The sequence below is a fragment of the Manis javanica genome, chromosome 5 (genome assembly GCF_040802235.1).
Source record: "Manis javanica isolate MJ-LG chromosome 5, MJ_LKY, whole genome shotgun sequence".
NCBI lineage: Eukaryota > Metazoa > Chordata > Mammalia > Pholidota > Manidae > Manis > Manis javanica.
The window spans coordinates 102,279,808-102,294,858 of record NC_133160.1 but is presented as its reverse complement, the minus strand read 5'-3'; the positions used below and the strand labels follow the sequence as shown (position 1 = coordinate 102,294,858).

The following is a 15,051-nucleotide window of genomic DNA, read 5'->3' as shown; positions in this document are numbered from 1 at the left end:
AAAGAAGAATAAAGTGGCAGGGATCTCACTCCCCAAGTTCAAGCTCTACTACAAAGCCATAGTAATCAAGACAATTTGGTACTGGCACAAGAACAGAGCCACAGACCAGTGGAACAGATTGGAGACTCCAGACATTAACCCAAACATATATGGTCAATTAATATTTGATAAAGGAGCCATGGACATACAATGGGGAAATGACAGTCTCTTCAACAGATGGTGTTGGCAGAACAGGACAGCTACATGTAAGAGAATGAAACTGTATCACTGTCTAACCCCATATACAAAAGTAAATTCAAAATGGATCAAAGACCTGAATGTAAGTCATGAAACCATAAAACTCTTAGAAAAAAACATAGGCAAAAATCTCTTGGACATAAGCATTAGTGACTTCTTCATGAATATATCTCCCCGGCCAAGGGAAACAAAACAAAAATGAACAAGTGGGACTATATCAAGCTGAAAAGCTTCTGTACAGCAAAGGACACCATCAATAGAACAAAAAGGTACCCTACAGTATGGGAGAATATATTCATAAATGATAGATTCGATAAAGGATTGACACCCAAAATATATAAAGAGCTCACACTCCTCAACAAACAAAAAGCAAATAATCTAATTCAAAAATGGGCAGAGGAGCTGAACAGATGATTCTCCAAAGAAGAAATTCAGATGGCCAACAGACACATGAAAAGATGCTCCACATCGCTAGTTATCAGAGAAATGCAAATTATAACCACAATGAGATATCACCTCACACCAGTAAGGATGGCCACCATCCAAAAGACAAACAACAACAAATGCTGGCGAGGTTGCAGAGAAAGGGGAACCCTCCTACACTGCTGGTGGGAATGTAAATTAGTTCACCATTGTGGAAAGCAGTATGGAGGTTTCTCAAAATGCTCAAAATAGACATACCATTTGACCCAGAAATTCCACTTCTGAGAATTTACACTAGGAATGCAGCACTCCAGTTTGAAAAAGACAGATGCACCCCTATGTTTATCATAGCACTATTTACAATAGCCAAGAAATGGAAGCAACCTAAGTGTCCATCAGTAGATGAATGGATAAAGAAGATGTGGTACATATACACAATGGAATATTATTCAGCCATAAGAAGAAAACAAATCCTACCATTTGCAACAATATGTATGGAGCTAGACGGTATTATGCTCAGTGAAATAAGCCAAGTGGAGAAAAACAAATACCAAATGATTTCACTCATCTGTGGAGTATAAGAACAAAAGAAAAACTGAAGGAACAAAACAGCAGCAGAATCACAGAACCCAAGAATGGACTAACAGTTACCAAAGGGAAAGAGACTGGGGAGAATGGGAGGGTAGGGAGGGATAAGGGCAGGGAAGAAGAAAGGGGGTATTATGATTAGCATGTGTAATGTGGGGGGTGGGGGAAAAGGGAGGGCTTTGCAACACAGAGAAGACAAGTAGTGATTCTACAACATCTTACTATGCTGATGGACAATGACTGTAATGGGGTTTGTTGGAGGGGGGCTTTTGGGGTAGGGGAGAGCCTAGTAAACATAAATAAAAATAAATTTAAAATAAATAAATAAATAAATAAATAAATAAATAAATAAGTTCCTACTCTCTGACCCAGCAATTCCATTAAAAAAAATTATAACAAAATGGTTGGAAAAGTGAGCAAAGATACACACACACGTACATACATGTTCATATGTGACTACATACATACATGGATATATAACATGTGTATGTATACATAGACACACAAAGATATGCATTTATTACAGTAATGAAAGATTAGAGATCTAAATGCCCATCAATAGAGAGTATGTCCACCCAAAGATTGTCAGGCTAACATTAAAAAGAATAATGTAAAATACAAATACCATTTGAGCCAGTAATTCCACTTCTAGGAATTTACCTTAAGAAAACAAAATCCCTAATTTGAAAAGATAAATGAACCAGTACATTTATCACCGCCTTATTTACAATAGCCCAGTTATGAAGCAGCCTAAGTGTCCATCAGTAGATGAATGGGTAAAGAATATATGGTACAAATACACAATGGAATATTATTCAGCCACAAAAAAGAAATCCTGCCATTCACAACAACATGGGTGGATCTAGAGGGTATTATGCTCAGTGAAATAAGCCAGGCAGAGAAAGACAAATACCATATGATTTCACTTACTTCTGGAATATAAATACAAAGAAAATAGAATGAACAAAACAGCATTAGATTTACAGACACTGAGAAGTGGCTGGTGGTTACCATGGGGGAAGGCTTGGGGTGTGTGGGTGCGGAGGTTGAGAGGGATAAAAGAGCACAAAAATTCCCAATCATAGTATAGGTTGGTCACAGGGATGGGAGTACGTGGAGAATATAGCCAATGAATCTGTAGCATCTTCCTATGTTGACAGACAGTAACCGTACTAGTTGGGGTGAGCATTTAATAATATGGGTAACTGTTGAACCACTGTGTTGTATACTTGAAACTAATATAAGATTGTATATCAGTGATGCTTCAGTAAAAATAAAAAAGAGTAAGTAAGGTAACTCTTTATATATCAACACAGAAAGCTGACAACAGCACAGTATTAAGTAAAAAAGGCAGCTTACAGAATACGTGTTTACTTGTATCAGAAAAAGACATGCATAAAGTTAAGCAGGGTAGCCTCTTCAAATGGAAAGCTATAAATAGAAATCTAATTTTTCTATAACACGATTATCTCTGAAAGAGCATATTTGAAGGGACTTTTCTCTATATTATTTAAATTTTGTTTATAATCATCATACATTATGAGAAAAGCAATAAAGTTACTTCGAATGAAATATTTAATTCATGTTAAAAAAATAATGATTCTCAGGAAAAAAATGTAATCAAAATTTTATGTTAAGAAATAAAGCTAGGAATAGTAGGGTGTTTGAAGTCAGGGAGCTAGGTAGTAATGCCGGTGTGCCACTTTGGGGATGTGTGACCTTGGGCAATTATTCACGTTGCAGTTTCTTTGACCATAAAATTGGCATATTTGCAGAATTATTTTAAGGAGTAGAGCAGAGGTAGGCAAACTATGGCCTGGGACTAAATCTAGCCTTCCTGGATTAGAGATTAGAGGTAGTTTATGTAAATTATTTAGATGGAGTAGGGCAACTGGTATTTAGTAGACTTTCAATAAATGCTTTTAATAAAATGATTTCTCGATACTCAAGAATATTTAACAAAAATAATCTTTAGCTGTCAAAAAAATTCCTCAGAACACCTGATTACACTTAGTTCCAATAAATTTGGATTATGTTGCATTTTACCTTTACGGCAAACCAGTTTCTTTTCAAGGTGTTAGATGTTCAAATATAAGAACCAATAAACTACATCTTTGATGCACTTTATAAGAGAATTTAAGTTCTGACACTAATATGATAAGAATTTTTTGGAATTATTCATTTAGAGGTTGGTATATTTTACTTATTTCAGAAAGGCTGTCCTCTGTCTAAAAATGGAAAGCTTTGGCCTGAATCTCTCAGTTATGCTACTTACAAGCCAGTCATTTGATCTCCTTAAGCAAAGTATTGTCTGTAAAATTACAGATTTAGTACCCAAAATATAAACTAGAGTAAGAATTGTCTGTGTTCTAACTGGAAGAATTAAGTTTCTATATTAAGCCTAACTAACATCACCTTTGGTGTCTATTCTAGTATCAGTTTTTCTTCAGAGGGGTTCATGTGGCAGAACTGAGCCCCAGACCTTGGCTTAGCCGGGTTATATTCCTGTGCTTAGGCTGTAATCATGCCAGCCTCTATCCCTCCCCTATAGTAAAGTTCCCAATTACTTCTTAATTGTATTGGTAGAGCTTTGCCAGAAGAGGGCACTCTTGCCCATATGAAGGTAAAGGGGCACAGTTGAAAAATTTGGTTATAATTTTTAGGAAATATGGTGTCTGTTTTTAACTGCTGAAAGACAGTCTGAGTGAAAACCTGACTCAAATATATTATTCTTGTATCTAGAGCCTGAAAATAATAGAAGAAATTAGCAAATCTTAGCCTTGGGGATGGTACTCACCTCTTCCTTTGACATCCCCTTTCAGTTTTAGTGAGCTCTTTTAAAAATATTCATTACAGCAGATTCACAGACTCCAAGAAGGGACTAGCGGTTACCAAAGGGGAGGAGTGGGGAGGGTGGGTGGGGAGGGAGGGAGGGAGAAGGGGACTGAGGGGTATTATGTTTAGTACACATGGTGTGAGGGGTCATGGGGAAGACAGTGTAGCACAGAGAAGGCAAATAGTGAATCTGTGGCATCTTACTATGCTGAAGACAGTGACTGCAGTGGGGTACGGGTGGGGACTTGACAATATGGGTAAATGTAATAATCACATTGTTTTTTCATGTGAAACCTTCATAAGAGTGTATATCAATAATACCTTGATTAAAAAATATTCATTAATCCATTAATTTTTGTTGGGATATAATTAACATGTCACATATCACATGTAAGTTTAAAGTGTGCAACGTGTTGATTTAATACATCTATATGTTACAATGTATCACCACCATAGCTTAGCTAGTACCTCTATCACATCACATAATTATCATTTCTTTTTTGTGGTGAAAACAATTAAGATCTAGTCTCTTAGCAACTTTGAAGTTTGTGACACAGTATTATTGTCTATAATCACCATGTGGTGCATCAGAACTCCAGGTCTTATTTACTGGATACAAGTTTGTACCTTAAATCACATCTCCCCTGGTCCCCTACTCCTCAAGTCCTGGTAACCACCATTCTACTGTGTTTTTATGGTTATGGCTTTTTTAGACTCCACATATAAGTGGTATCATATAGCATTTGTCTTTCTCTGACAGTTCTAGTGAACTCTGATCCTCTTTCTACCACTTCTGATCAGCTCTACTCCTCTACCCCCAAAACTTATTTGTCCTTTATGTTTTCTCTTCAGGGTCCAGTTAGGGTTTTTTTTTTTTATTAATATAGATGAATTTAAGCACTGGCCTTCTGAAATAAACATACTCACTTTTGTTTTCTAACAAAACTGTGTCTTAAGGACACACTTTTAGGACAATTTGATAGATTTTTTGAGGGCTTGAGATCTTTGGATGGCTACCAAATTCCTGCCCAGTGTTGGCTTTTTACTCTGTCTACCTGTGGGGTGACTTGGATTAAGGTATTTAAATAGAATCTGCTGTCTTCCCAAAGTGGACACAATGAATATTCTCATTAATTTGAAATATATTTCCACTAAAGGCAGCTAAACTAGGGAAAAGAAAAAGTTTGAGAAGGCAGAATAAAACTTAAAAATTGAATCTCATCAGTGCAATAGAATAGAGAATTCAAAAGTAGATCCAAGAGAATATGTAAATTTATTATAAAGATGGCATTTCAAAGCAGTGGAGGAAATGTACTATTTAACAGATAGTGCAGAATAATTCACTAACATGGGGAAAACAATGAAGCTGATTTGTGACCTCACTTCTTAAAGTTAATTTGGGTATAGCAAAGATTTAAACATGAAAAATGCAACCATAGAAGTAGTAGGAAAAAATGTGGGCAGATATTTTTACAACCTTGGGGTGAAAAAGACTTTTCTAAACATTTCACAGAGCCCAATAGCCATTAAGGGAAAAAAATCTGAGACAGTTTAAGGCAAAACCAAATAAAGATCAGTTTAAGGGTGACTTGCTAATGGGTTTCAGCCCTGGAGAAGTTCTATGGATTCAATGAGACTGAAAAAAATGACAATGGAACATTCTTGGGGTAAAAGGATTTATACCCAACTTTATTCCCATGGTGGCAGGTCAATCACTAGAATCCCATCCACTCAGAGTGAGTCTGCGTGCAGCAAGCTGGTCTCTGCCTCTGGGCCTCTCTACCCCCGCAGCCGTCATAGTCTCTGTCCTCAGTGCGGCTACCAGTTCAGCCTCTGCTCTCCTGCAGCTGTGCAGCCCAGAGCACTGGGTGGAGCTCTTTATGAAGAGTCAGTAACAACGTATTGCCCACATGTGTGTAGTGAGCTAGCTGACCAGGAACCTTCACTTTTTCCACAAAGGGCAAAGAGCAAACTAGGAAAATATCTGCACCAGATATGACATATTAAAGGGTATCTTGAATACACAAAGAGTTCTTACATATCAGTCTAAAACTTGATAGCTCAATAGAAAAAAGTAAGGAGATGCCATGACACAGGCAATTCACAAAAGTACCAAAAACCATAAGGAAACATTTGAATCTAGCTAGTCAGTCATCAGAAAACAAAAATGATTTTTCATGTAGGGAAATGGCATAAAACATCAGCAGAGGGGATTCTCATGAAGCAGAGGAGAAGTTAAGGTGCTATCTGGCCCTTGGGTAGGTGTGCAGGTTGGTATAACACTTCTGGAGTGCTGTTTGGCAGTTACAATTGCATACTTAAGATTAATATACCCTTTGACCCAGTAATCCCTTTTCTAGGATCTACCCGAAGGAGATAATCACTGAAATGTGAAAATATGTGTGCATTAGGATGTTTTTTATAGCTTTGCTGTGTTAAAAATAACTAGCAGACATTATTGTTTAGATTGTGTAATCAATACCATTTATGATAAAGTTCTGTATCTACTGACATGAAAAGATGCCTGTGACATAAGGCTGAGGGAAGTAAGCAATTTACTTACTGCTTCTAGAGCCCCATGTGTAATATACACCAGTTACATAACATTTAGACATTTATGCTGAACACAGACATTGTAGGCAAGGACCCCCACCCCCCACTTTCTCTACTGTTCTATAAGGACAGCTGTCCACTGCTTCACCCCAAATATGTCTGCCCTTGTAGGGAGCCAGATGTGTCCTTGAGAAACCTGAAAACATGGCATGTTGTACCCATGAGAAAGGAGCTAGATAAGGGCCTTGAAGGCCAGACACCTGGCCATGAAGGCCACACGCATGTGTGTCTTCAAATACTTCTGTAACTATGAATTAGCACTGTAGCAGTTTAAGGAGTACAGCTTTATGCAGAATAGTTGCCTGTTTGAACACCTCCATGACGACTCCCGCCACCTTCTTTGCTTTTCGCATTGCCCGAAAACCTCAAAGGCAACCCCTGGACCCCAACAGATGTCTAGAAGGTTGTTCATCTTTGGAAATATAAAGAACTTTCTTATTTGTGTTTTTCTGCATATTGGAATTAAAAAAAAAGTATGCTGTGGATAAAGTGATTCTCACCTGGCCCTGGTTGGCTAGCTCACTAAATACATGTGGGCAATACATTGCTATTGACTCTACATAAAGAGCTATACCTACTGCTCTGGGTGACATGGTGGAACGGCTGCAAGGCTGCAGGAGAACAGAGCAGAGGCTGGAGTGGTGGCAGCACCAAGAACAGAGAGGCCCAGAGGATGGCTATGCAGGTAGAGAGGCCCCAAGAATGGCTGTGAAGGCAGAGAGGCCCAGAGGCAGAGACCAGCTTGCTGCATGCAGACTCGCTCTGAGTGGATGGGATTCTAGTGATTGACCTGCACTGTGGAAATGAAGTTGGGTATAAACCTTTCACCCAAGAACATTCTACTGTAATTTCTTTGGTCACATTGAATCCATAGTGAACGTTCCCGGGGCTGAAACCCATTGGCAAGACATATGCACCTTTATAAAGACAGAAAAGCTATACCTAAAGAGAGGAAGTGTTAAAAATTAACCTCAGAGCTGATTCTTAATAATTTTTATAATTTTTTAACTAAAAAAAAGACTGTGGTCTGGTACTCACTTTGGAGGAAAATCTCTAGATTCCCAAAGAAAAGTGTTTTTCACATTGCGGACTTGGGTTCTATCAGAATCACCTATGATGCTTGTTAAACACAAAGAGCTCCAGGCACTATCTCACTTCCCACCACAACCTTATCCCAAGCAAACCCAACAAAAACAACATCTCAGGGGGTGGGAGGCTTATGTGGCTCCCAAATTCTCCTGGTGAAACGTATGCATACCACTACTCAGGAAGAATAAGGGAGGATCAGCAAGTTCACCTGTGTCTTTCATATTTGTATTCATATACATTCTCTTGCTCTCTTTGTTTCTCCGTCTGTTTTCTCATAATCTACAGAAGCTGAAATTGAGATGAGCTAAGGGCACTGATATCAGGTACTTTAAGGATTAAAGTGTTTAGAATACCCTACAGAATGGCTGGTATTCACAGCAATCACCAGTCCTGTTGTCTCCATTTCTGTCTCATCTTACCTGGTACGTGGGTTTTTGATGAAGCCAGTGTTTATGAAATTAGGGCAGAGACACGTCGTCTTGACTCCAGGTTTTCCTAAGGCAGCCAGTTCTGCAGTCAGAGCTCTATGAAACCCAACAGCAGCAAACTTGCTTGAACTGAAAATAAACAGAGAGAGCTCACACAGTGATTCAAAAAAGATTTAAAAAAATAATTGTCTTTTAAATACAGGTATCTGTTCCCCTTAGTGAAGTGTGGTCCTCTGCCGGCAGGTAGGGGCATCACCTGAGTCAGGCCTCAGGCCAGACCTGCTCAATCAGCACCTGCATTTAGAAGATCCTCAGGTAAATTTACAGGCACATGAAGTCTAAGAAGCACTGACAAAGAACATTTACTACATCCCAGCACCATTTATCAGAGTGAGAACTGAGTAGGTTTAGATGTCTTATTAGGAAAATTGGTGGGCTGTTTTTGTTGTCACTACTTCCATAAAATTTAATGTTTCTGTAGGCTGTTCCTTATTTACTATAATATGTCCATGGAATTTTTGGGAAATTTCTCCTGGATAAGTCCTATTCTTCCTTTAAGTCTCAGCTTGACTTCCTCAGGAGGCCTTTCTTGACAGCTAGTCTATAAATGATCTCCCCCATTATGTATCTTCAGTTTTCTATGACAGCACATCTTTGATTTGTGATTAAATATTGATTTGGGTGGATTTTTTAAACATCTGTCCATCATACCTTTAGTAAGCTCCATGACTGTTTTGGTCTCTAATGAATCCTCAGTGCCTGGCACAGTGCTTGACTTATAATAGGTGCTCAATAAATGTTTGTCGAATGAATCAAAATGAAAAGCAATTCTTATTGTCATAGCTCCTTCATTTGGAAAGAAAAGGAAAACCAATCATATTATAAGCAGATATTATTTTCCCACTTAGATTTTTTTGAAAAACAACTTTATTGAGATAAGAATCCATGTACCATGTAATTCACCCATGTAAAGTATACAGATCAATGATTTTTCGAACATCACATTACTTTTTTACATTGTACAAAAACATATATAAAATTTGCCATTTTAAGCATTTTTAAGAGTGCAATTCAGTGGCATTAGTTACCAAGTAGATTGTTTTTCTGTAAGTCTATATGGATTAGCAATTACATAAGGTAGTTGTAAATTCTTGCCAATTAACTGGTGCTTTGAGAAATGCAAAGCTGTGGAAAGTTCTTTCAGTTTTTTTTTAAAGTTTAGACATCTACTGAAGATTTAAAAGAAAGATTGCTATACTCAATTATATAAAATGTAAATCTTCTGTATCTTGGAAAACAATACAAAAATAATCATATCTGAAATTGATTACTATACACTAGACACTGTCCTCGATTATTGAGATTTATTATTTCATGTAATCCTCACAGCTCTGAAATAGATATTATTATGATCTCCATTTACCAAAAAGGAAACTAAAGCATAGGGGTTTGTTGGTTGGAAATCTTGGGAGCTTCCCGGGTGTAATCTGAAACTGGCCCCTGTACACAGGGTGGAGATAGACCATAGAACAAGGCTAGCCACTCTGCACTGGCAGGTGGCAGGTTAGGTAAGCAAGGGATCTTACTTAGGAGGCTTGCTTGGGCGGTATAAGACTAGATCTCTGCACCTGTCAGTGAGATCATAACATTTATGAAGGCTTTAACCGGGTTCAGTCATGTATACCGTCCATATGATCTCAACACTGTATTCCTTTCTCAAGGTTGTACCTTGGGTCAGCTCCTGGGAGAGGGGAAGGCAAACTCAATGCACATTCCAAGGGAGCCTCTGATTGCCTGGGACCAGCTTGTGGGTCAACTGCTGTTAATGTCTTCTCGATGACCTCCCCCAACAGGGTATAGGACTTGCCCAAGGACATAAAACCAAGTGGTAGAACCAGGCTTTAAACTGGGGCAATAAATCAGGCCTCTGAACGGTAAACGCTAAACTTTATTAAGTCCCAACCAAGTTAAGAAGTAACGGACAAACTGATAAAGCATTATCAATACATAAAACAAGGATAAGGGTTAATATATGGCATAATATAAATGAATAAGACAATACTCTAATGGATAAACAGCTAAAGTATATTAGCAGAAGATTTGCAAAATTAAAATACCAATTAAGCATGGATACAAAAATGTTTTATTTCAGGAGTAAAATAAGATAGAATTTTTACTTAGCAGAAAGGTTGAGGATATAAGGGAATTTTTATTTGTTTGAAGAGTTTCTCAACATACAGAATATTTTCATTTTATGTCATTGAACTATCAATCTTTTCTTTTTAAGCCTTCAATATATGTCTAAGTTTAAAAAGAAAAAAGTGAGAAAGAATGTCCCACAGCTATTTTCCAAAGCTGTGCCAGGTTAATTGGTAGCCTTTTCTGCAAGGCAATGTGGCAAAAGGTATAAAATTCATTAAAAATATGCTCTTACATCTAGTAATTTCTCTTTTAAGTATTTAACTAAAGTAAATAATCAATCATGTTTTTAAAGTACTATATTCCAGGATAGTCTCTGGGGTATACAGTTCATGAAGGCAAACAGCTGGAAACAATGTTAAATGTCTGTAGTGGACAGCTGTTGTTTTTGTCCATGCTCCCTTATTCTGCCTGCCTCTGATTTTGCCAAGTAACATTCCCTCTTCCCCTCCCCATCCAGTGGTTGGATCCAGGCTGGTTTGGTTAAAGTACACTCCAGAACTAGAATGTTTAAGGCATTACTGGGGAGTCATGGCTTTTCCCCCACCTGCTAGTCTTGGAGTTGGAAGGGTTTTACTCCAGAACCGCTGGTAGCTAGCTACCTTGCCAACAGAGGAGGAGAGCCTGCCTGAGACTTTATTGCAGAGCCAAAAAATTCCTCTTTTGGTCTGGGGCCATCTAAGTTTTGTGTTCCTTGCAAATGAAAGAGTCCTGACAAACAAATTACCCACACTAATGGGTAAATTGAATAAATAGCGGCACATGTTCAGTGTCATACCATGCAGGAACTGAAAATGATGTTGTACATATGTATTTATTAACATACAAATGTTTATTTTTAATCAAAAAACAGCAAGATTATTTATGCCAGATTTTTTTTTTAATGCATGACTAGATAGCTGTATTTAAAATGTTCTAAAAATTGTACCAAATGCTTACCATGGTTATTTCTGCATGGCAAGATCATCAGTAAATTTTCTTTTTTTCTCTTACTAAACTATATTTTTTGATTTTTCATAAGTGAACCAAAAGTTCACAAAATCAGGTATATATTAAAACTCAGAGTTAATGATCCTGAGTGTGTTAAAGAAATTTTACATTTTTGAACTTCAGGGTGAATTTGTTTTTAGATACATATATATGAAAGCTAATAGTGAGTGGATTATTTTTGGTGCTTGGTAACAGTACACCAAATTTCTTCTTATTATTAATAATATGAGTTAATATTTCTTATTCCAAATGATTCTTTTAAATAGCATTTCAAGCTGGTGATCAATTTTGCCATATACTCTGCCCCTACTCGTGACTATCATGTTTTTAAATTGGCTATTTGAGGTGACAAAATATATTTCCAGAGTTTTGTGGCACCCTAATTGTTTTCTTTTTAAAATTAAGATAGTTTTGGACAACATGCTGAGTAAGCAGCAAAAAATTTTTTAGAACAGAATCAAAAGATTAATCTCCCTCACATGGAATCAAGTCCTTTTGCCTTAATTGAATTTTTCACATTAATCATTAAAACTGTTGAACTGTAACTCCAAAAGAAATTGAAATTTTTATTCTAATATAGGTGATAAAAGCTATAGGAGATTCTTTTGCCGTGGCTGTAACTCAGGACAGTGACAGCTGAGGACTCGATTATGAGGAAAGGAATGGTGACGCTAGGTCCCCTCTCACTCATTCTACCAGTCAGCCAGTCAGGTGCTAGGGCACAGGTGAGCCATTCCACTGGGACAACACATTCTGGCTGCCGAAGAGAGAAGGGGAACCTTACTAGTTGTACGAATACAGGGAAGTGGAATTGGAATTGGAAGGTAATATTGTTAGGTGCCCTCCTGTTATTGCACACTTGCAGGATTCCAGATTCTATGCTAAGTGCATTACATATGATTTGAACTTTACAGCATCCTGATGAGTGAGTGAGTTGATATTATTAGCCTGTTTTATGGATGAGGAAAATGAATCATAGAGAAGTTGAATGACTTGCCAAAGGTCACCTAAAGTTAGTCAGTGATTAAGTCAAGATTCATAACATCATTAGTCATAATAACCCTATGCTGGAAACAACCCATATGTTCATAAACAGTATATAAAGATCAAAACCAGACAAAATTAATTTAAGGCATTACAAGTCAACAGAGGGTTACCTGTGGGAAGGAAAGAGGGATTGGTGATTGGGAAGAGTTCTCAAAGAACCTTGTTGCGTCTTGTAATGTTCTATTTTTTCCTGCATGGTGGCTGTATAGATGTGTCCACTTTGGATGTAACTCAATAGATGTAACTTATAATTGAGCTTATGATTTGTTCATTTTTATAAATGTATGTCATACTACAATAAAAGAGTTTATGTTTTAAAAACCAGTATCTTAATTTAATTGCCCAATTGTTCGTAACAACACTGATAAACATTGCTTTCTGCTGGGAGAATCCTTCAGTGTGTCCCTCTGGAACTTTCTACCGTTGACTGGATGCTGAGCAAAACCCAGAGAGCCACACAACTTGAAGATAATTGTGGTCAGTAAGGACCACAGACTGCAGCAGCTCAGGCCCATGAGAGCTGAGAACCCAGGAGGAGTTCTGTAAGGGCAGGCAAACCGCAGATCTGTCCCAAGGCTGAAAATGCACGAACCGCTTGTGTGGCTGCAACCCTGCCTTCTAGCCCAAAGGGCAACTGTGTGAATTAGAAAAAACTACTTCTCTTCTCACACTACTTCCCTGCCATCTGCTGGAAAAGCATTCAAGTTTGAGAGGATCTGCATGTGAACAGTGCACCCTAGGACTATGTAGGGCACAGTCTCCACAACTGGGCGCATCACACCTGCTCTGACAACCCTTGATGAGAACCTTTACTTCTGCTGAAAGCACCACCACCAGTCACCAAAATAAATGTTTCTCACACAAAGCATGTTTTTTCTTGGTTGTCGCTGCTGAACACTCAGTGGAGTAGAATCAAATCAAAATAAAATGAGCTCTAGTATGCACTATGGCAAAGGGAAGCAGAAAGTGTGATATCACTCATAACTATGTTGGACTCTGATTCTCTTTGTTTGCCTTGTGCCTGGGGACTAACAACTGGCAGGGGAGGGGAATGTCATGCAGTAACCTAGCGGCCGCACCGGCAACCATCTTTCATCCAGGAAGTGAGAGAAGTGCCAAACTGTATTAGCTTTTGATGGCTAGTGGGGCTAATTGCCTGACTTAAACTGGCTCTGAAAGAGATAATACACAATATGGACACCATAGGTCTGTTCTGTGACTGCTGCAATGGTTATCTGATCTCTTTTAAAAAAAACAATAACTTAATGGAAGACTGTATTTACTTTTTTAACTAGAAACAAATACATGGTCAGGAAGGAAGGACAGAAGGAAGGAAGGAATATTTTACTTTTTTAACTAGAAACAAATACATGGTCAGGAAGGAAGGACAGAAGGAAGGAAGGAAGGAAGGAAGGAAGGAAGGAAGGAAGGAAGGAAGGAAGGAAGGAGATGAAAAAAAAGAAAAGAAAATTATTTATCTTGCCATTACCAAAGAATAACCACTCTCTAGCTCTCTAGGTATGATTAGAATAAATCAGTTTGGTAATATCCTTGCACACTTTTAAAACTCAATATACACATACACACATTTATATAAAAACAAGTTACCCACCCATCTATGCCTATTGCATATATTTATACACATATCTATGGCTACATATAAAACTACATGTATGTTGTTTCTACAGTTTAGATACTTTATTCTAAAAGAGTACTATGGTAGAAAACAAAATTGAGCATCATGTGTATTCATATTTATTTGCATAATTATAATTCAACATTTTAAGAGCTATTATTTACTAAAATATAGAAATGGCCAACAACTTTCAGGGTGTGTACAACCAGTAGGATTACCTTGGCTCTGGTGGCCTCACTGACCAATTCTTTACAGCATACAGTGGAACATACCACTTCTGTGCTCTGCTTGCTATGTAAGTTCTTTAATTATTGCAAGGCATGTATTTTTAAACAGAAAACGATTATACTTCCTTTTTTTACAACAATTCCATTGTTCAGATGCTTTTAACATTTGGAGTCCAAGATTATACTCTTTTTCTTTACACTGTTTTGTTTCCACAAAATTACTTTACTGAAAGTTATTAACTTTTGTTCATGGTACAAAAGTATTATTCTTGCTTTATAATTCCTTGCTGCTAAATGGAATGAGAAATGCTTTAAGCACTTGGCTTCTAACTGGATAATTTCCCTGTAGCCACATCTTGAATGGTCAACCTAGGAGGGGATTAATGGTTTGAGTGCTGTTGTACAAGAGACTTCGTGCTACTTTCTGCCCATTTTAGCAACTTCAAGTCTATAGTTCTCATTAGACAGGGTAAGAAATCACACACAAATTAAGCATAGAAGACAATGATGGAAACACACGTTCACTTACCAATAAGCCAGTAGGAAGGGGACCACAGTATGCCCAGCTGCTGAAGCCACAGTGACGATATGGCCATGATTATTATTCATCATTGCTGGAAGAAACGCCTTTGTAGTCTAGGAATAGTTTTTATTAAGAGAGAAAAAAATACTGTTATTTCTGATTAGGAGACCTACTGGGAATATTTTGAAACAAAGATATATTTTGTTAATATTGTTC

At 37.6% G+C, this 15,051-nt stretch overlaps 1 protein-coding gene across 1 annotated transcript in view; it reads right to left on the bottom strand.

The window, feature by feature from the left end:
* LOC108393595 (estradiol 17-beta-dehydrogenase 11) overlaps nt 1-15,051 on the bottom strand; it is a 48,819-nt gene that overhangs the window by 23,170 nt on the left and 10,598 nt on the right. The window contains exons 4-5 of the mRNA XM_037021152.2: nt 14,842-14,948; nt 8,205-8,342 (exon numbers count right to left, since the gene is read on the bottom strand). Coding sequence (XP_036877047.1) covers nt 8,205-8,342; nt 14,842-14,948 — 245 coding nt within the window. The remainder of the gene's footprint in view (nt 1-8,204; nt 8,343-14,841; nt 14,949-15,051) is intronic.